This window comes from Martes martes, assembly GCF_963455335.1.
Source record: "Martes martes genome assembly, chromosome: 16".
In the NCBI taxonomy this organism is placed as follows: Eukaryota; Metazoa; Chordata; class Mammalia; order Carnivora; family Mustelidae; genus Martes; species Martes martes.
In genome coordinates, this window is record NC_137904.1 from 10,100,188 (window position 1) to 10,114,464 (window position 14,277).

The window sequence follows — 14,277 nt, forward strand, 5'->3', positions numbered from 1 at the left end:
ACCAGGCTGCGCCCCAGGACAGCCGAACTGAGACAGGCATAGGGATTTTCCTCTAGCCCAGACTCCCCCGGCCCTGCTCCGGCAGCCCAGGCGTGCTTCAGGAGAGAGCGGAGCAAGCCCCCCCAGCTGATCCCTCTAGGGGACCCCGAGGCGGCCCTGGCTTAGAGAAAGCAGGTGTCCAGAACCGGCAGGCCCTTTGCACCGTCACAGTGGACTCCACAAAGATCACAGAGGAACAGTTTGTCTGTTTGTTTGTTTATTGTGGAGTATTTTACATGCAAGAACCCAAACTAGAGAGACAACATCTGGAAGGAGAGCCAGTGGGTGGATGGACGCGCTCAGGCTTGAGTGCATGGACCCGCCCTCCAGACCCGGCTCTGCCCGCACAAACGCACAACAGTGACACAACGGCAGACTCCGGGGACAGCTGGACGACAGACGCAACACAGTTCTCTTCACGGTAGCCCCCGACGATCCTGAGACCCTCACAAATTAAGTGCAAACTTTAGGAAATAAATATCCGTCCCGTTCTCCAGGAGAGCCTGGAGATCTTATACACGGAGGAACTCTGGGGTTGACAGCTGTCCCCAAGGGCTGCTGGCTGCAGGGTTAAGCCCGGCGTGGACCCCCACGGACCGGGAGGGCGGGGGGTGGGCACTGGGACAGGCGGGTACCTCAAGGGGCATTTCTGGAGGTACACACACCCCGAGCCAAGGTGCTGAAGCTGGCTGCTCCCCACAGGGGCGGACAGCGTTCTGACAGCACAGGGAGAAGAGGCTCACGGTGGCCGGGCTGAGAACACAGGACTCTTGGCGGCAGCTTTTCCCCAGCGAGCCCACGGTCCCCCTCAAACCATCCAGAAGGCTGGGTGCACTGAGTCAGAAACGGGTGTATGTGGAAGCAAAGTGGGGGTGGGCGGCAGGAAGAGGAGGGGCGGGTGTGTGGGAGGCCGAGCAGCTGTCTGCCACACGCTGCTGGAGGAGTCCGGGTGCCTGCTGCCCCCCGGAGCCATCCAGCGTCCCTGCCACCATCCTCCCAGTTGGGGGCCTTGTGTGGCAGGGCAGGCCCCCTTGCTCTGGACCCTTGGGGAGCAGGGGAAGGGTAACAAGCCCAGGCAGACAGCATGGTCGCTCACACGGATGGGGCTGACAACGAAAGACAGGAGGACAGACAACAGACGAACAGTCACCCTTTCCTCTGGCCCACATCAGCGACGAGCCCTATCAGCTCAGAAAGCCCTTGTCCCCTGCACAGATAAGCAGGCGGGTCACCTCTCGGCCTGGCCCCAGGCGGCCGGCTCGGTGCCTGGGGCTCCCGGACAGGGACCCCTCTGCGGCAGGCCAGCTAGAAGCCCACCATGGCCCTGGGTCACTGCTGCCCACTGGCCCCGAAGGCAGGTGGGAAGCAATGGTTAGTTTTCTCGTCTTAGCACACAATGAACACAGAAAAGGTTCAACACATCCCCAAGAAAATATTTTGACAAAATAAATATTTTAACCTATAATCAGGTATAATTAGTGCTTATAAGGAATCCCAGCAATAATTTAGTGTAATTAAGTACATACTGTATCTGTGATTTCTAACACTTGTGGAAAGGCTGGTGGCTCGTGAGGGTCTCCCTCTCCTGGGGCGCGGGCACTGGCCAGCTCACCTGCCAGAGCTCTGCTCCCCTCCCTAAGCAGGTAGCCTGTGCTCCCCAGGTGGAAGGCAGCCAGCAGACTGTGGCTGAGGGGGCCGATGGCCTTGGGGACAGGTAGGGCTGGGCAGCACCCCTTTAAGGCCACTGGGGCCCCGACTTGGCTTTCTGGGCAGGTCTCAAGCGTCACCTTGGCCTCCAAGTAGAGGCAGGCTGCCTCTGGACTTGACGCATGTGGGAGCAAGAGGTGCAGCTCCAGGCCGGGAAGGCAGGTGACACTTCCCTGCGTGGGCCAGCACCTTCCTGTCAGCTTACAGGACCCACCACCACCGCTGGGCTGGCCTGGTCTCTCCAAGCCTGGCCTGGAGTTGGGGGGCAGCTCTGGACCACGGGTACAGAGCAGCTGTGCTGCAGTCTCCCCAGACAGAGGCTGGCCTCGGCTTCACTCACTGCCAGGAGCCCCCTCTCCCCTCATGACCCCGTTCTCGTGGGGGCTTCCCTTCCTATAAGGCAGGGAGACTGGCTCTTCCTTCAGAGGATGCCAGGCTCGGTGGCTGTCACAGGACTGACCCCCCAAGGCCCAGCTACGAAGACGGGCTCCCGGCTCTCACAGAAACAAGTGCTCCAGACTGTGCCACACGGCGGGCACCTGGGTCCCTGGGTCCAGCCGAACCATCCCGGCCACCTTCTCTGCAGCTCCTGTCAAGCCAGCTGACTTCAGACGTGTGAACATGCAAGCAGGCCTTGGGGGGCTCCGCGTGTGAGCCATGTTTCAGAGAGAGGGGCAGGCGGCCCGAGGCGCAGGGGCGGGGGGAAGAGGGAGGGCATGGCCCTGGCTGCCCAGGAGGGCAGGGCTGGAGTTAGGCTGGCTGAGCTCTGATCTCTGAGGAGGAGCTTCTGCATGTCCCCTGAGGAACTGGAGTGTGACCTCCCCAGCTGGTCCTGCCAGACGAGCCCCCAGCCAGACCCCAGGCCTCCTCTTATGGGGAAGTTGCGGCGCGCGCCTGGGCAAGGGGTTCTGGGCCGGGCGGCGCCTCGCTCTTCATCGGAGGTGTCCAGGCCCAGCCCCAGATGTTTCTCCCGGAGCCCAAGGCACTGGTGTCGGCCTGCGTCAAGGCAGCCTATGTCAATGAGCTCCCTGCTCCGGCTGCCAGGTGGGAAGGGCTGACGGCACCACGGCTCATGAACACGTCTGGCCCCGACACCTGGGCAGCGCATATGGGACACTGACCCAGGCCCCAGAGACTCACGGGCTGGCCGGAAGCAGCTGCCACAGTGCTTTCCTTCTTCGGGGCAACCATAGAGCAGGGGTGGGTCAGGCTGGCTCGGGCACCTTGCCCACGGCCAGAAGCCACACCAGTAACGGAAGCAAGTGTAGTCAGCCTCAGGCTCGTGTTAGCCTTCCGGGTCGGCTTGGAGAGAGGGTACAAGTCGGTGGCCAGGGGGTTCTGGGGTAGGGGCAGGAGGAGGAGGGCAGGCTGTCGGGACACGGGGACAACTGCGAGAGGGCAGTGCGTGGTGGGCATGGGGTGGTTTGGCTTCCAGTAGTGTATCTCTGCAGGGCTGACCCACGTGCCTCGTGACCACCATCCGCGGGTTGCGTGCCGTCCTCGCAACTGCCCTTGGCTCTCCCTCTGCACCCCAGGAGCCTACGGGGCCCCCTTGGTCCTGGGCTCAGCCGCTGAGCCGGCGTGGCCCGGGGCCTGGGCTAGCAGCTTAGTGATGGAGAGAGGGTCAAGAGGATGAGAGGCCTCACACACGGGCACCCACACAGCCTTCTAAAGTGCCGAGCACGCCAAGTGCCACAGCGTGACACGCGTCAGGGAGCAGCATTCCAGGGAGGGAGACCAAGCCCACAGGTGCAGACAAGCCCTTTCTGGAACAGGGGCATGGGAGGGTAGGCCGGTCCAAGGAGACCCGCTGAGGCAGGCAGGGGTGGGCCATGTGGGGGAAGGGCCTGGGGTCTGACCCCCCTCTCTGTGGGAAACCGGAGAAAAGGCAGTCCAGGTGTCTCCTCGGGAAATGGTCCCACGGCCTGCTTTTCCAGGGAGGACATATGGGCAGAGGGAGCCTGTGGGCAGGAGGGGCGGGGGCAGGGGTGAGAGCCTCTGGCAGCCGTGGCACTGTCCCACCCCCCAGAGAGAAGAAGGTGGCTAAAGCTGGTCCCGACTAATGGGAGGCCTGGGAGCAAACACGGGGCATTTCCATGGAGACACAGCAGCACAGGACCAAGTGGGGACTGGAGATGGGAGGGGCGGCCAGTGCCTCGTGTGGACCGGGGAGATAGGAGGTGACCCGCTGTTTGGGGAGCCGAACCGCAGACCAGCTCACAGGGCGAAGAGGGCGTCCTCTGACCGTTCTGGCTTCTTCCGGCCGGAGGGGTTTGAGGCTGGGGCCGGGGCCTCCCCTGGGGGTGAGGGGAGGCTGGGGACCATTTCAGCAGCTTTGGCTCTTTCTTCCAGGAACTTGTCGAATTCTGCAATACAAAACCCCGGGCAAGGGCCAGGATTGGTAGGGGGTTAGGCCCGCAGTGAGGCTCAAAGGACCACATCCCACCTGCTCCCCGCGGAGTCCCCTTCCTGTGCCAAGAGGGGTCACCCCTGTGCGAGTCCCCACCCTCACCGCCCTGGCCCTGGGCTGCCTGCCAGGGAAGGAGGCGGGGAGGGGCAGGGGAGCAGCCAGCCTGCACAGGGGCTGATTCTGGGCCCTCTGCTGCCTAAAGACCTAGCCTTGAATCCCTCCTCTGTGGCCTCCCAGGCAAACAGGAAGTCTGGCTGCTGACAGGTGGTACAGGAGGAAGGGGGCCACTGGCCCTCCAGAAGTGAGGTCACAGGACGCCAGGCCTAAGCAGTGCTGTCTGCCCTGTGGACTCCCGGGCATGTATCTTGTGTCTCCACTGGATTGAGAATTCGGGGGGGGGGGAGGGACAAACTGGTTAGGACTGCAGGTCTGGGGGGCCGTGTTGACCTTGGATGGCCGTCCGGCCCCACTCATCACTAGCTCTGGGACCTTCTTCTGACACTTCCCCTCATCAGCACGGGGCCTGGCTGGGACAGAGCAGAGTAGCCCCTGGCAGAGGAGGCCAGGCCAAGCACGGATGGGCACCAGAAGAGGCCTGAGGCCACGTGGGTGCTGGCCCCTGAGCACCCCAAGAGCCCCGGGCAGGAGGAATCCACAGAGGGTGGGGAGCTGTCAAGGTACGTCACGTACCTTCACTCGTGACGCCCTCCTCCAGGTCATCACCCTTCTGCGGGAGAAGTAGAGAGAGCAGCATTAGGGCCCCACCCTGGCGACACGGGTTCAGCCAACCCTCCCACTTCCCCTTCCCGGAGGAGTTCCGCAACAGTCGAGTACTGCCTGTCCTAGCAGAGACTCGGAATGTTTGTTTTTCCAAAAAGCAAAACCAACACAAAACAGAACAAAAACCCCAAACCAAGTAGTTCTAGGCTTTGATCCTTCAGAAAAGCCAGAAAGAAAAATTTAAAAAAAAAAAAAAAAAGAAAGAAAGAAAGAAAGAAAAAAAAGGGCGCAGGCTGGCTCTCCGGGCTGAGCTCTGGACGGGACCAGAGCAGGCCGCTGCGTACCCATCCACACTCTCCCAGAGCAGGGGTCTCAGGGAGGCTGAGCCCAAAGCGTGCCTAGGGCCCCCTCGGGTGCTCATTCGCTCAGCAGCCGCATGGTTCTGGGAACACACTGTCCGTGCCAACAGCCGGGAACTGCGAGAGTGCCATGAAGCTCCGGGCACAGGGCTGACAAGGAGGCAGTCTTTGGCCGCTGGAGTGCTGTCCCGCCAGAAGCCGTGTCCCGCAGCCTCCTGTGGCCCAGATTCCGTCACCTGCTGCCAATCCCCAAGAGGCCATGAAGCTCTGAGAGCTCTTAACAATGTGGTGGGTAAGACTTTTGTTTGGAAGATGCAGTGGTCCCTGGGAAGTCACTGCACAGCGACAGAGAAACAAGCTGGATAGGGAAGTGGACAAGGTCTTGGGCTCGGCCAGGAGATCTGGCTTCCTTCCTGGCTCTGCCATGACCTGGTGCTCAGCCTTGCTGGGTGGGTCCCTGCCCGTTTCTGGACCCCGGGCCCCCCTTGTGAGGGGAAGGCTTGGTCCTTCCTGCTTTGCTTCTTTCTGGGAGAGGAGCTATTTCTTTTCCAGGCATTCCCTTGGGAAAGAGGTCGAGGGGGTTCTCTTCCTTCCCTGGCAAGGCACCTGGGTGTCTGCCTTGCTGGGCAATGAGTGTTTCAGAAAGCCTGGCTCTGTGGGGAGGTGGCCCCGTGGGGTACAGGAAGGGGGCAAGTGAGCAGCCCCTGCCAGCCAGGCCAACCCTGTGGTTAAAGATGTTCTGTTCTGGGGACAGGGCTCCCTAAAGAGGCGGCAGCTAGAAAGAAGAGATGCGGTATCTCCAGAACTGGGGCTCTGCCCAGCCATGCCCTTGGGCAAGCCGCTTCCCCTCCCAGAGTGCATTTCTTCATCAGCCAACCCCCCCCCCCCCCGCCCACAACCCCCACTCTGCGGCCAGGGAAGTGCTTTGTAAGCAACAGAGGAAGGGACCAGCCACCGCAGCCCTCCTTTCTTGGGACCTGCTGCCACTGGCAGATGTGTGATGTCCTCACCTTCCTATCCTAGCTCTGCGGCTAAACAGTCTCTAGGGCAAGGGTTCTTTTAAATCCAAGATACCAGAAGACGCTAGGGAAGTGAGAATGACAGTAAATTGAAAAACAAAAGCAAAAACAAAACACCCAACTCATCTTGCAGAATTTCACATGAAAAGGAAAAAAAAAATTAAAAATAAACCCCGCTAAGATCTAAAAACCCTAAAGCAAAAACCCCAAAGCAAAACAACAACAACAAAAAAAACACACAAAAAACAAAACAAACCAAAAAAACCCCTAAAACCAAAAAAAACCCAAGCACACACACAGCTGCTACAGAACAGTAACCGGGGACAAGTGTGTGCTCTGGAGCCAGCCAGAGCCCTGCCCGCTGCGACCCCCGGGGCAGCCGGGGTTCAGGGGCCGTGCCCGGAGCAGGTGCACTGGGGCAGCCACAGCCCGGGGTGGGCAGGAGGGCAGGCGAGCAGAGCCGGCTGGCCACCCTCCTCCGCCACCCCTTGGGGGAGCAGCCGGTGGCCCCTGGCCTGTCATCAGAAGCGCTTGCCTTGCCATAGCCCGCGCGTGATAGAGAAAAGTCGAATCTCACCAGGTCCGTCCTGAGCCACACTTCAATGTCATCCATGACAGACGGCTGCGCAACGGGGATCTATGGAGGCGGCAAGCAGCGGGTCAGGCAGCCCCACAGCCAGGTGAGGGGAGACAGAACACCGAACAAAGGAAATCGTCAAAAGCAACCCCCAAACGAAACCAAAACGTACACAGAGCAAAAAAACGCGTTGGCACAGCAGGCGCGGGCAACACAAGGCAGCCACATATGAAATGGCAGGTGAGGGAAGCGATGAGGTGGCCAGTTCTAAGAAGCAGGGCTGACCGGGGGTGGGGGGGACGGGAGGGCAGCGGTACGAGTTCTTGAAATGGATAACTTTTTGACTACTCTCAGCCCAGGGTTGCAAAGCCCCTTCTCATCTCAGGAAATGCGCTGGTCCTGTAGGCTGGTTTTGAACTTGAGCTCACAGGGTTAGGGTCCTTGGAAGAGTCCTGCCTGTTGGCTGTCGGGCCTCATGCCCAGGGGTGACAAGAGGAGACACCCCCCTCCAATGTCACTGGGCCAAGGGGCAGTCTGCCCGGAGTGGGGGTGCAGGTGGTCAGGCGGGCACTGAAAGTATTTCGGACTGTGTCCTGGTGCACTGGTGAGTGGGAGGAGGGGAGCGCCGGGGACTGGGTAGGCCTGGCTGACAGCAGGCTCAACTCTCGCCAACAGAAATGGGCGTAAGCTAGAGCTTTGATGACCAAAGTCGGCTTTGTGTCTCTTCAGGGGAGAATCACGAAGTGGCCCTGGAATGCGGTGGTTCCTTTAGTCTCACCCCATCTTCCCGGCTCTCAAGGGCTGGCTGGGCTTCGGGAACCAAAGGAAAGGAGTTCGGGAAGAGAACGGAGAACTGGGGAGCAATGGGTGGGTGGGTTCCGAGCTAACAAAGGTATGTCTCATGGGCGCCTGCGCCGTCTCCAGGCCTGGCCCAGCCATGCCCAAGCCTGGGGGACAGGAGACGGGTGAGAAGTGATTCTGAAACCTGTATTTGGCTAGAACGCAAGAGTAGCTCCCAAGTCCGCTATTTCCAGAAAATTCACTAGCACTGTGTCTATGGCTGGTTTCCCCCAGCATCACAATCTAGGGTAAGAATACAGTTAAAATAAGCAATCAGCAGGCTGCCTTCGTGTTTGCCACATCTAAAAAATAACACGACCTTAACAAAGGAAAAGAACAAAGATTTCCCATTACCAGCCCTGCCCTGATGGGGACAAGCCACTTCTGGAGGCAGAAACCTGCTGCTGAGGGGCTTTGCGGTGGGAGGAAGAGCGAAGACTCCAAAGTCTGCCAGAGCGCACTGGGCAGGGGTCTGCGATCCTGCAGGAGCTCTGTGCGCCCACACAGCTGGCGCAGCAGCAGCCCCCTCGCTCCAGGCACCTGGGGTAGCTTCCCGCGTCTTGGGCCTAACTAGAGACCCAGCAGTCTCTTCATAAAGGCAACTTCGTAAAGGTGCAAGCCCAATGGTGATCAAATCAGGAAGATTCTATCTACGTTGTCATTAAGTGGGAACTTAACACTGCAATGAAAAAAATGGCAAGTTCAAATCACCCTGAGAGGGCTCCTAGGGACAAGGAACAAGTGATTCTCCCTCTGGAGGGCACAGATCCCTGGCATGGGTGGGCTAACGGTACCCAAGGCAGCACCTGCCTCCCTCAACAGCAAAAAACAGCAGCAGGGCAGGCGGGGCATGACCTGCTGATTTCACGCTTGCTGGCAGGACTTCTGTCTTGACATGTTCGTGGGACAGGAGATGCCAATTTTCATTATTTTGATGCTTCTCTAAGTCAGAATGCCTGGTCTGGGACAATGCGTGCCATGCCCAGTTCTCAGAAACAGCCTGGAAAGTTAGAGGCATCTCCAAACAGAAAAAACGCCCAACCACAGTCAGTGGCCGGGAGTGTGCACTGCGGTTTTTTATACCGACCCAGCTTTAGCCTATCAATGAGAAACGGAGGTTTGAGGGGCAGAGCTTTCCCATGTGTGGCGGGAGCTTGAGAAAAAGCCATAAAGGGGTCACGGGCCTTCAACCTTCTGGTTTGGTTTACAGTATTTTTGTCCCTGTTCCAAAGTCAGCCCCTCGAGGCTGGGTATCATGCTCCAGTCTTCTTCCTTGAGGATTAATCCTGAAACCCAGCACACTCAGAAAATAAACATCGACATTTGAGAAACTCCTCAAAAAACAAAACAAAACAAAAAACAAAACTTCCCAAAAGATGGATCATGGGAACACTTTTTCTCCTTCTCTTAGACGTCTCTGAATAAACAGTGGGCTTCTGGAAGCACATCCTCTAGGCGAAGCCCCGGGAGCCAGGACACCCAGCGATGGGCCCCTAGGGCTGGACTGGTCAGATCATTTTTCAAGCAAATACTTTTCCCTGGATTTGCTTCTTCACGAGGGAGCCCTGGAGCCTCTGCTACCCTAAGAAGCCTCAGGTCTTTGGGTAAAGAGGCAGAGCAGGAATGGGGACGGGACTTGGGCAATTTTTGGCCTCAGTTTCCTTATCTGTGAAATAGGGCGATGGCTGGGTCATACTTAGTTTTCACCACCGAGGACTCCGAACCCCTTAACTTCCTGGTCAGGGTTTCTGTTTTCTAATTCTGAAACCCAGCGATATCGTACACAGCTGGCATTAAGTCTTTCCAATAAGAAAGGCACTTGGCCTTGGGGTGGGAATCCCCGTGCAGCTATGGGGAGACCTAGGAGTAAAGCTTATAGAACACAGGGTAAGGGTTGACTTCCTTGTGGTTGGACAGAACACCTTAGCTATATAAACCTCCCGACCTGATAAATCAATGCCTTGAGACTTCCAGCAGGGCAAAGTTCCTTCTAGTAGCGCAGGTACTACTGGACTTAGACTAAGCACGCACGCTACTCCCCAGACAGGAACTGCAGAAACGGGGAGGGAGGAAGAGGAAGCTCTCCCGTCCGCACCGATGGAAGGGAAGGGAGTGGCCTTGGGCAGGGAAGAGGGCAATGGACTCTGTCACTGCCCCGTGGCTTTGGGCACGTCACCAGGCCCCTGGGAGGACCCAGTGTTCTCATCTCAAATGAGACGGGCCCAGCGGATCCCCAAGAGACTGTGGCCTCTGTTACGCCATGGTTTTAGCATCTTCTTGGGCAATGATCCAGAGCTGAAAGCTGGTCCAAGGGTCTGAAGAAGGTGTTTGGGGGAGGGGAACAGAAAGAAAAAGATGCGAAGACAGAAAAATAAAGGAAGCTAGCACGGGACCACCCATTCCACACAGACCAGCGCCCGTGGGGCTGGCTCGGCTGAGGCAATGGGGAGACGCACCCAGCCCATCTGCAGAGTCCGAAGAGAAACTGGCGTGCTGAGTGCCAGAAGTGGCAGATTTTGACATGCACGCTGGGGGAGCTGTCCGCTGTCCTTCGACGGGCTGCATGTGCGGGAGAGGCGGTGCTGCGGGCCTGGCCACAGCCAGACATCTTTGTGGCTTTGGCCTTGCTGCGTCTGGGGGTCCTCCAGGGCTGAGCAGGCGCCCCACCACTCCCAGGCCCAAACCTGGGCTTTGGCAGCAGTGCACTCCCACTGAACGACCGCCGCTCCTGTCGGGGCTTACGTTCAGTTCTCTTGGGATCTTCCTGGCTGCGCCCCGCATGTGGAGAGGGCGTGGGGTTGGTGGTGGGGGGGCACAGTGCATCAGCAGTCTCTGAGCAGGCTGGCTCACCATGCCTCTTAGGGTTCTCTTCGATGGCCAGCGAATCTGGGACGGTTAACTGCAGTGTTGGTCACCTAGACACCCAGCATCCCAGGAGACCGAGCCCCAACTCTGCAAGGCAGCCCACGAGTCTCATCTACCACGCCAACGGGAGCAATTTCTGAAAAGCTCAGGTGTGTTCTTTCTAGAGAACTGCGAAAGCCTCCCTACAACGCGTCCCACTGCCACTGAAACATGAGGAACGGTCTAGAAGCCCTTCAGTCTCACTCAATAGCACAAAAAGTTTCCAAGTAAAGAATTTGTACTTGGGGGGTTTGGAAAGACTCAGGGTTTCTACACTATGGGAAATCAGGCAAAGCAATTAATAGACTTTGTTTAAAAGAAAAAACAACAACACTGCAGTCAGGCAGGTGAGATACCGGGTTAGCTGTTAGTTGGGCTTGTTTCTGGGAAGTTGGAGACTGGAGCTCTAGTGGGGGGACAGGGTGGAAGAGGGGGACTCTGTGAGGGCAGAGGCAGGTGTCACCACCGGCCAAAGCCACACTCAGGGTACTTTATACGGGCAGTATCCTTTTTTGCAGGATTAATAGGCACAAGGACACATGGCTGGATCCTCCCAATTTGGAATTGATGTGGACGTGGTCTCCAAGAGTCCTGCTCTAAGGTCACCCGCACACGGGGACCTGAGCCCCAGCCTGTCCCTGAAGAAGTCAATGAAGGGCCCAGGCAGCCTACGTGTCTCAGAACTGCTGTGCGGTCTAGCGTAGCAACGCGGCAGTATAGAGTGCCTGCTGCTGGGACCCGAGTGTGGCCATGCAAAGGTCCTTAGCTCCAAGCCGGAGTGGCAGGCAGATGCCCCCACAGCCTTGCAGGCTGGCCACACCTTGCTAGGGCAGGTGACCCCCGCTATGCTGCCTCCCGTCTTGGACACGCTGGCCACGGCCTGGCAGTTACTTGTCCTCCCCCTGGTGTGTGTGCCTAGTGTCTGTCCGGCTCCACTCCACGGGCTGATGCTTCACGATTTCTCTCCAGCCTCCTTCTGTGCAACCCGTCCTGCTCCAGCCTGTCTGCACACGTGCACACGGACCTTTGGGCTCTAGGTCAGAGGTGCTTGGTGAGGGCCAGGGCTTAATCGGAATGAAATCATCGCTCCAAGGTGAGTGGCCTGGAACGAGGTCACTTTCTCTCTCTGTACCAGACTCAGGGCCACTGGACCACATGAGGCAGGAGAGACCCACCCAGGACTCTGTGGCGGAAGAGCTCTACTTCATGAGAAATGTGTTTATGATATTAAAACTCCCCCAGCTTAAAACAAATGCTGTACTACATGTTGGCTATCGAATTAAAAAAAACCAAAAAAACAAAAACCAGGGGTGCCTGGGTGGTTCAGTGGGTTAAGCCTCTGCCTTTGGCTCAGGTCGTGATCTCAGGGTCCTGGGATCGAGCTCCACGTTGGGCTCTCTGCTCAGTGGGAAGCCTGTTTCCCTCTCTCTCTCTGCCTGCCTACTTGTGAACTCTCTCCCTCTGTCAAAGAAATAAAATCCTTAAGAACAAAACAAAACAAAGAAAACCCTCCCCTGGCTTTGTCTTCTTTTTACTCTGCTCCCATTGTGTTTGTGTGTTTCTTAAAGATGTCTCAAATTCTTCTAGGGGATATAGTGGACACAAATAACTCCATTATAAAAACCCATCAGCCTAGGACTGCCAAATTCAGTCTGGAGGGAGCTTCTTCAACCCATCAGACACTTTCGAGTCCATTCTCTTAGAAACGCCCCCCACCTCGAAGCAAAAACCACAGGAACTTGTCCTCTATCCTGGAAAACTGAATACTGCCGAGAGCTCCAGAGACAGTAAAAGGAGGGAAGGAGCCCTCCCCTCACTCCCACAAATGCCCCAGACCCTTAAGGCCCAGGGGCACGGATCTCAGCAGAAAACCAGAGAAGGTATTTCCGGGGCTGGAAGTCTGTGGCTTCGGGAGATCGCACAAACGCAGGAGGGGAAAATTTGGCACCCAGTCAGAAAGGAGAGAATGGCCTTGTACTGTCTTGACTCACAAGGGCTCAGCAGGTGACACAGGTAAGCGCTGGGGAGGACAGGGGGCTCGGCGCAGCTGGTGACTTCTCACCATTCCTTGGGTTATGAGCCAGCTGTCTATGGGCTCCAGGTCAGAGTGCCCACCTTTACCCCTCTTCTGGGCCGAGGACAGAAAAGTCCCAGAAAGAAAAGTCACAGCAAGACCCAGGATAAAGAAAGCAATAGTACATATCATGGAGACAGAAAAGCCACTGTTCAGAGTTGATCTATCATCAGTGTGCAAGGAGATGGGACCCGTTGCCCCCACCCCCGCCAGCATGTTCCCCCTTACCTGCCTGAAAAAGAGAAGTTTAGTAACCGAGAATCCCAACAGGGTACCAAGCACTCATGCCAACTATCCCTGCACACCTGAAAGATCTCCGTGAGGTCATGGAAGGCTGATCATGCTTCTTCTGCTCATTAGGGCTCTGGGGTTGGCAAAGGGTCAATTTTTCAAAGAACCAGCTTTCACGAAGTCATTTCTACTTTTTTTCTAACTTACTTCTGCTTTTTTCCTCCTCCTCAGTTACCTGTGCGTTCTTTTTCCAAGCTCTTAACTCGAACGCTGAATTTGGGTGTATTGGCCTTTCTGAACAGATACAAGCACGTAAAAAGTCACGATTTGGGTCTGGCTGCCCGGCGGTGTGGTGCTACAATTCTCTCCCCTTGCCTGTGTTCTCTTTCTCTCCTGTGGCCCGGTTTTCATTTCCAGGTCAGCACAGTTTAGGATACAGGACAAGAGAAGCTGCAATCTTGACCGGAAGGTGCACGTGGGTCAGTGTGTGTGCACACAGAGACACACCCAGACACACCCAGACACACACACACACACAGGGCCCACAAACCCTGCTTCCCCCCATGCAGCAGTACACATGAAAGCGATCTGCCTACCATCATGCTGGAGTCATCAAAATCTCTAAAAACAGGGAGATGGGCCAAGCCACACACCCCGAAGGGTGAAGGGCGGGAGGCTGGCCACCTCTTGTACCCACGGATCCAGGCCTGGACACTGATAAGGACAGAGGTGCAGCAGGACACACCCTGGCGTGGATGGGGGCTGGCCCAGGCTGCACAGCGGGCAGCAGACCAGGTGGGCCCCAGGGGGGGATGGGGCTGCCAGCCAGGCTGGGGTGGGCCAGGAAGGAGGGGAGGTACTGGTGGGCCCTCAGCCCGGCCTCCTGATGCCCTCTTGAGTTTGGGAGGAGACATTCCAAGTAATGGGAGAAACAGAGACATGACCACTGCATAGATTTTAGGAGTCCCTGTCCTGGGGTAGGGGTGGGGGTAGGGGTGGGGGTGTGGAAAGGCAGGGTGCTCAGACCCAAGGCAGTTGGGCTGGCTCTTCTCTGCCCCCTGGTGGCCAGTGCAGAGGGCCGCACAGGCCGACTACCAAGTTGGCTGAGCCAGGAGAGAGGCGCCAAGTCCCTTCCCCAAGGTGAGCCTTCTCACGGAAACCAGTGCCGGCCTGGGCCCATTTGGACACGGGCAGCAGGAGGCCAGGAACTCTTGTTCTGGAAGCAAACCTCCCTTTCCAGTGGGCAGATGAGCACTGCTCCTCTCTAACCCAGCTGGGGGACCCTGAAAGGACGTTCCGCTGTTTCAGGGCCCTTATCCGCCTTCCCCTCTCTGTCCCTGCAAACAGACACTCATTCACACACTGCCACACACATTCCTTAGGTGAAAAGGGGGACG

At 57.5% G+C, this 14,277-nt stretch overlaps 1 protein-coding gene across 3 annotated transcripts in view; it reads right to left on the reverse strand.

Moving 5' to 3' along the window:
- Positions 1-261: 261 nt before the first annotated feature.
- The window catches only part of TOM1L2 (target of myb1 like 2 membrane trafficking protein), a 118,835-nt gene continuing 104,819 nt past the window's right edge, over positions 262-14,277 (reverse strand). Inside the window, exons 13-16 of one of the 3 annotated variants that reach the window (XM_080825297.1) lie at positions 12,638-12,703; positions 6,832-6,891; positions 4,847-4,883; positions 3,011-4,112 (exon numbers count right to left, since the gene is read on the reverse strand). In XM_080825297.1, coding sequence (XP_080681423.1) covers positions 3,964-4,112; positions 4,847-4,883; positions 6,832-6,891; positions 12,638-12,703 — 312 coding nt within the window. In that variant the 3' untranslated portion in view covers positions 3,011-3,963. Of the gene's footprint in view, positions 4,113-4,846; positions 4,884-6,831; positions 6,892-12,637; positions 12,704-14,277 lie in introns of all 3 variants that reach the window. The other 2 variants (XM_080825298.1, XM_080825299.1) reach the window with 2 other exon arrangements.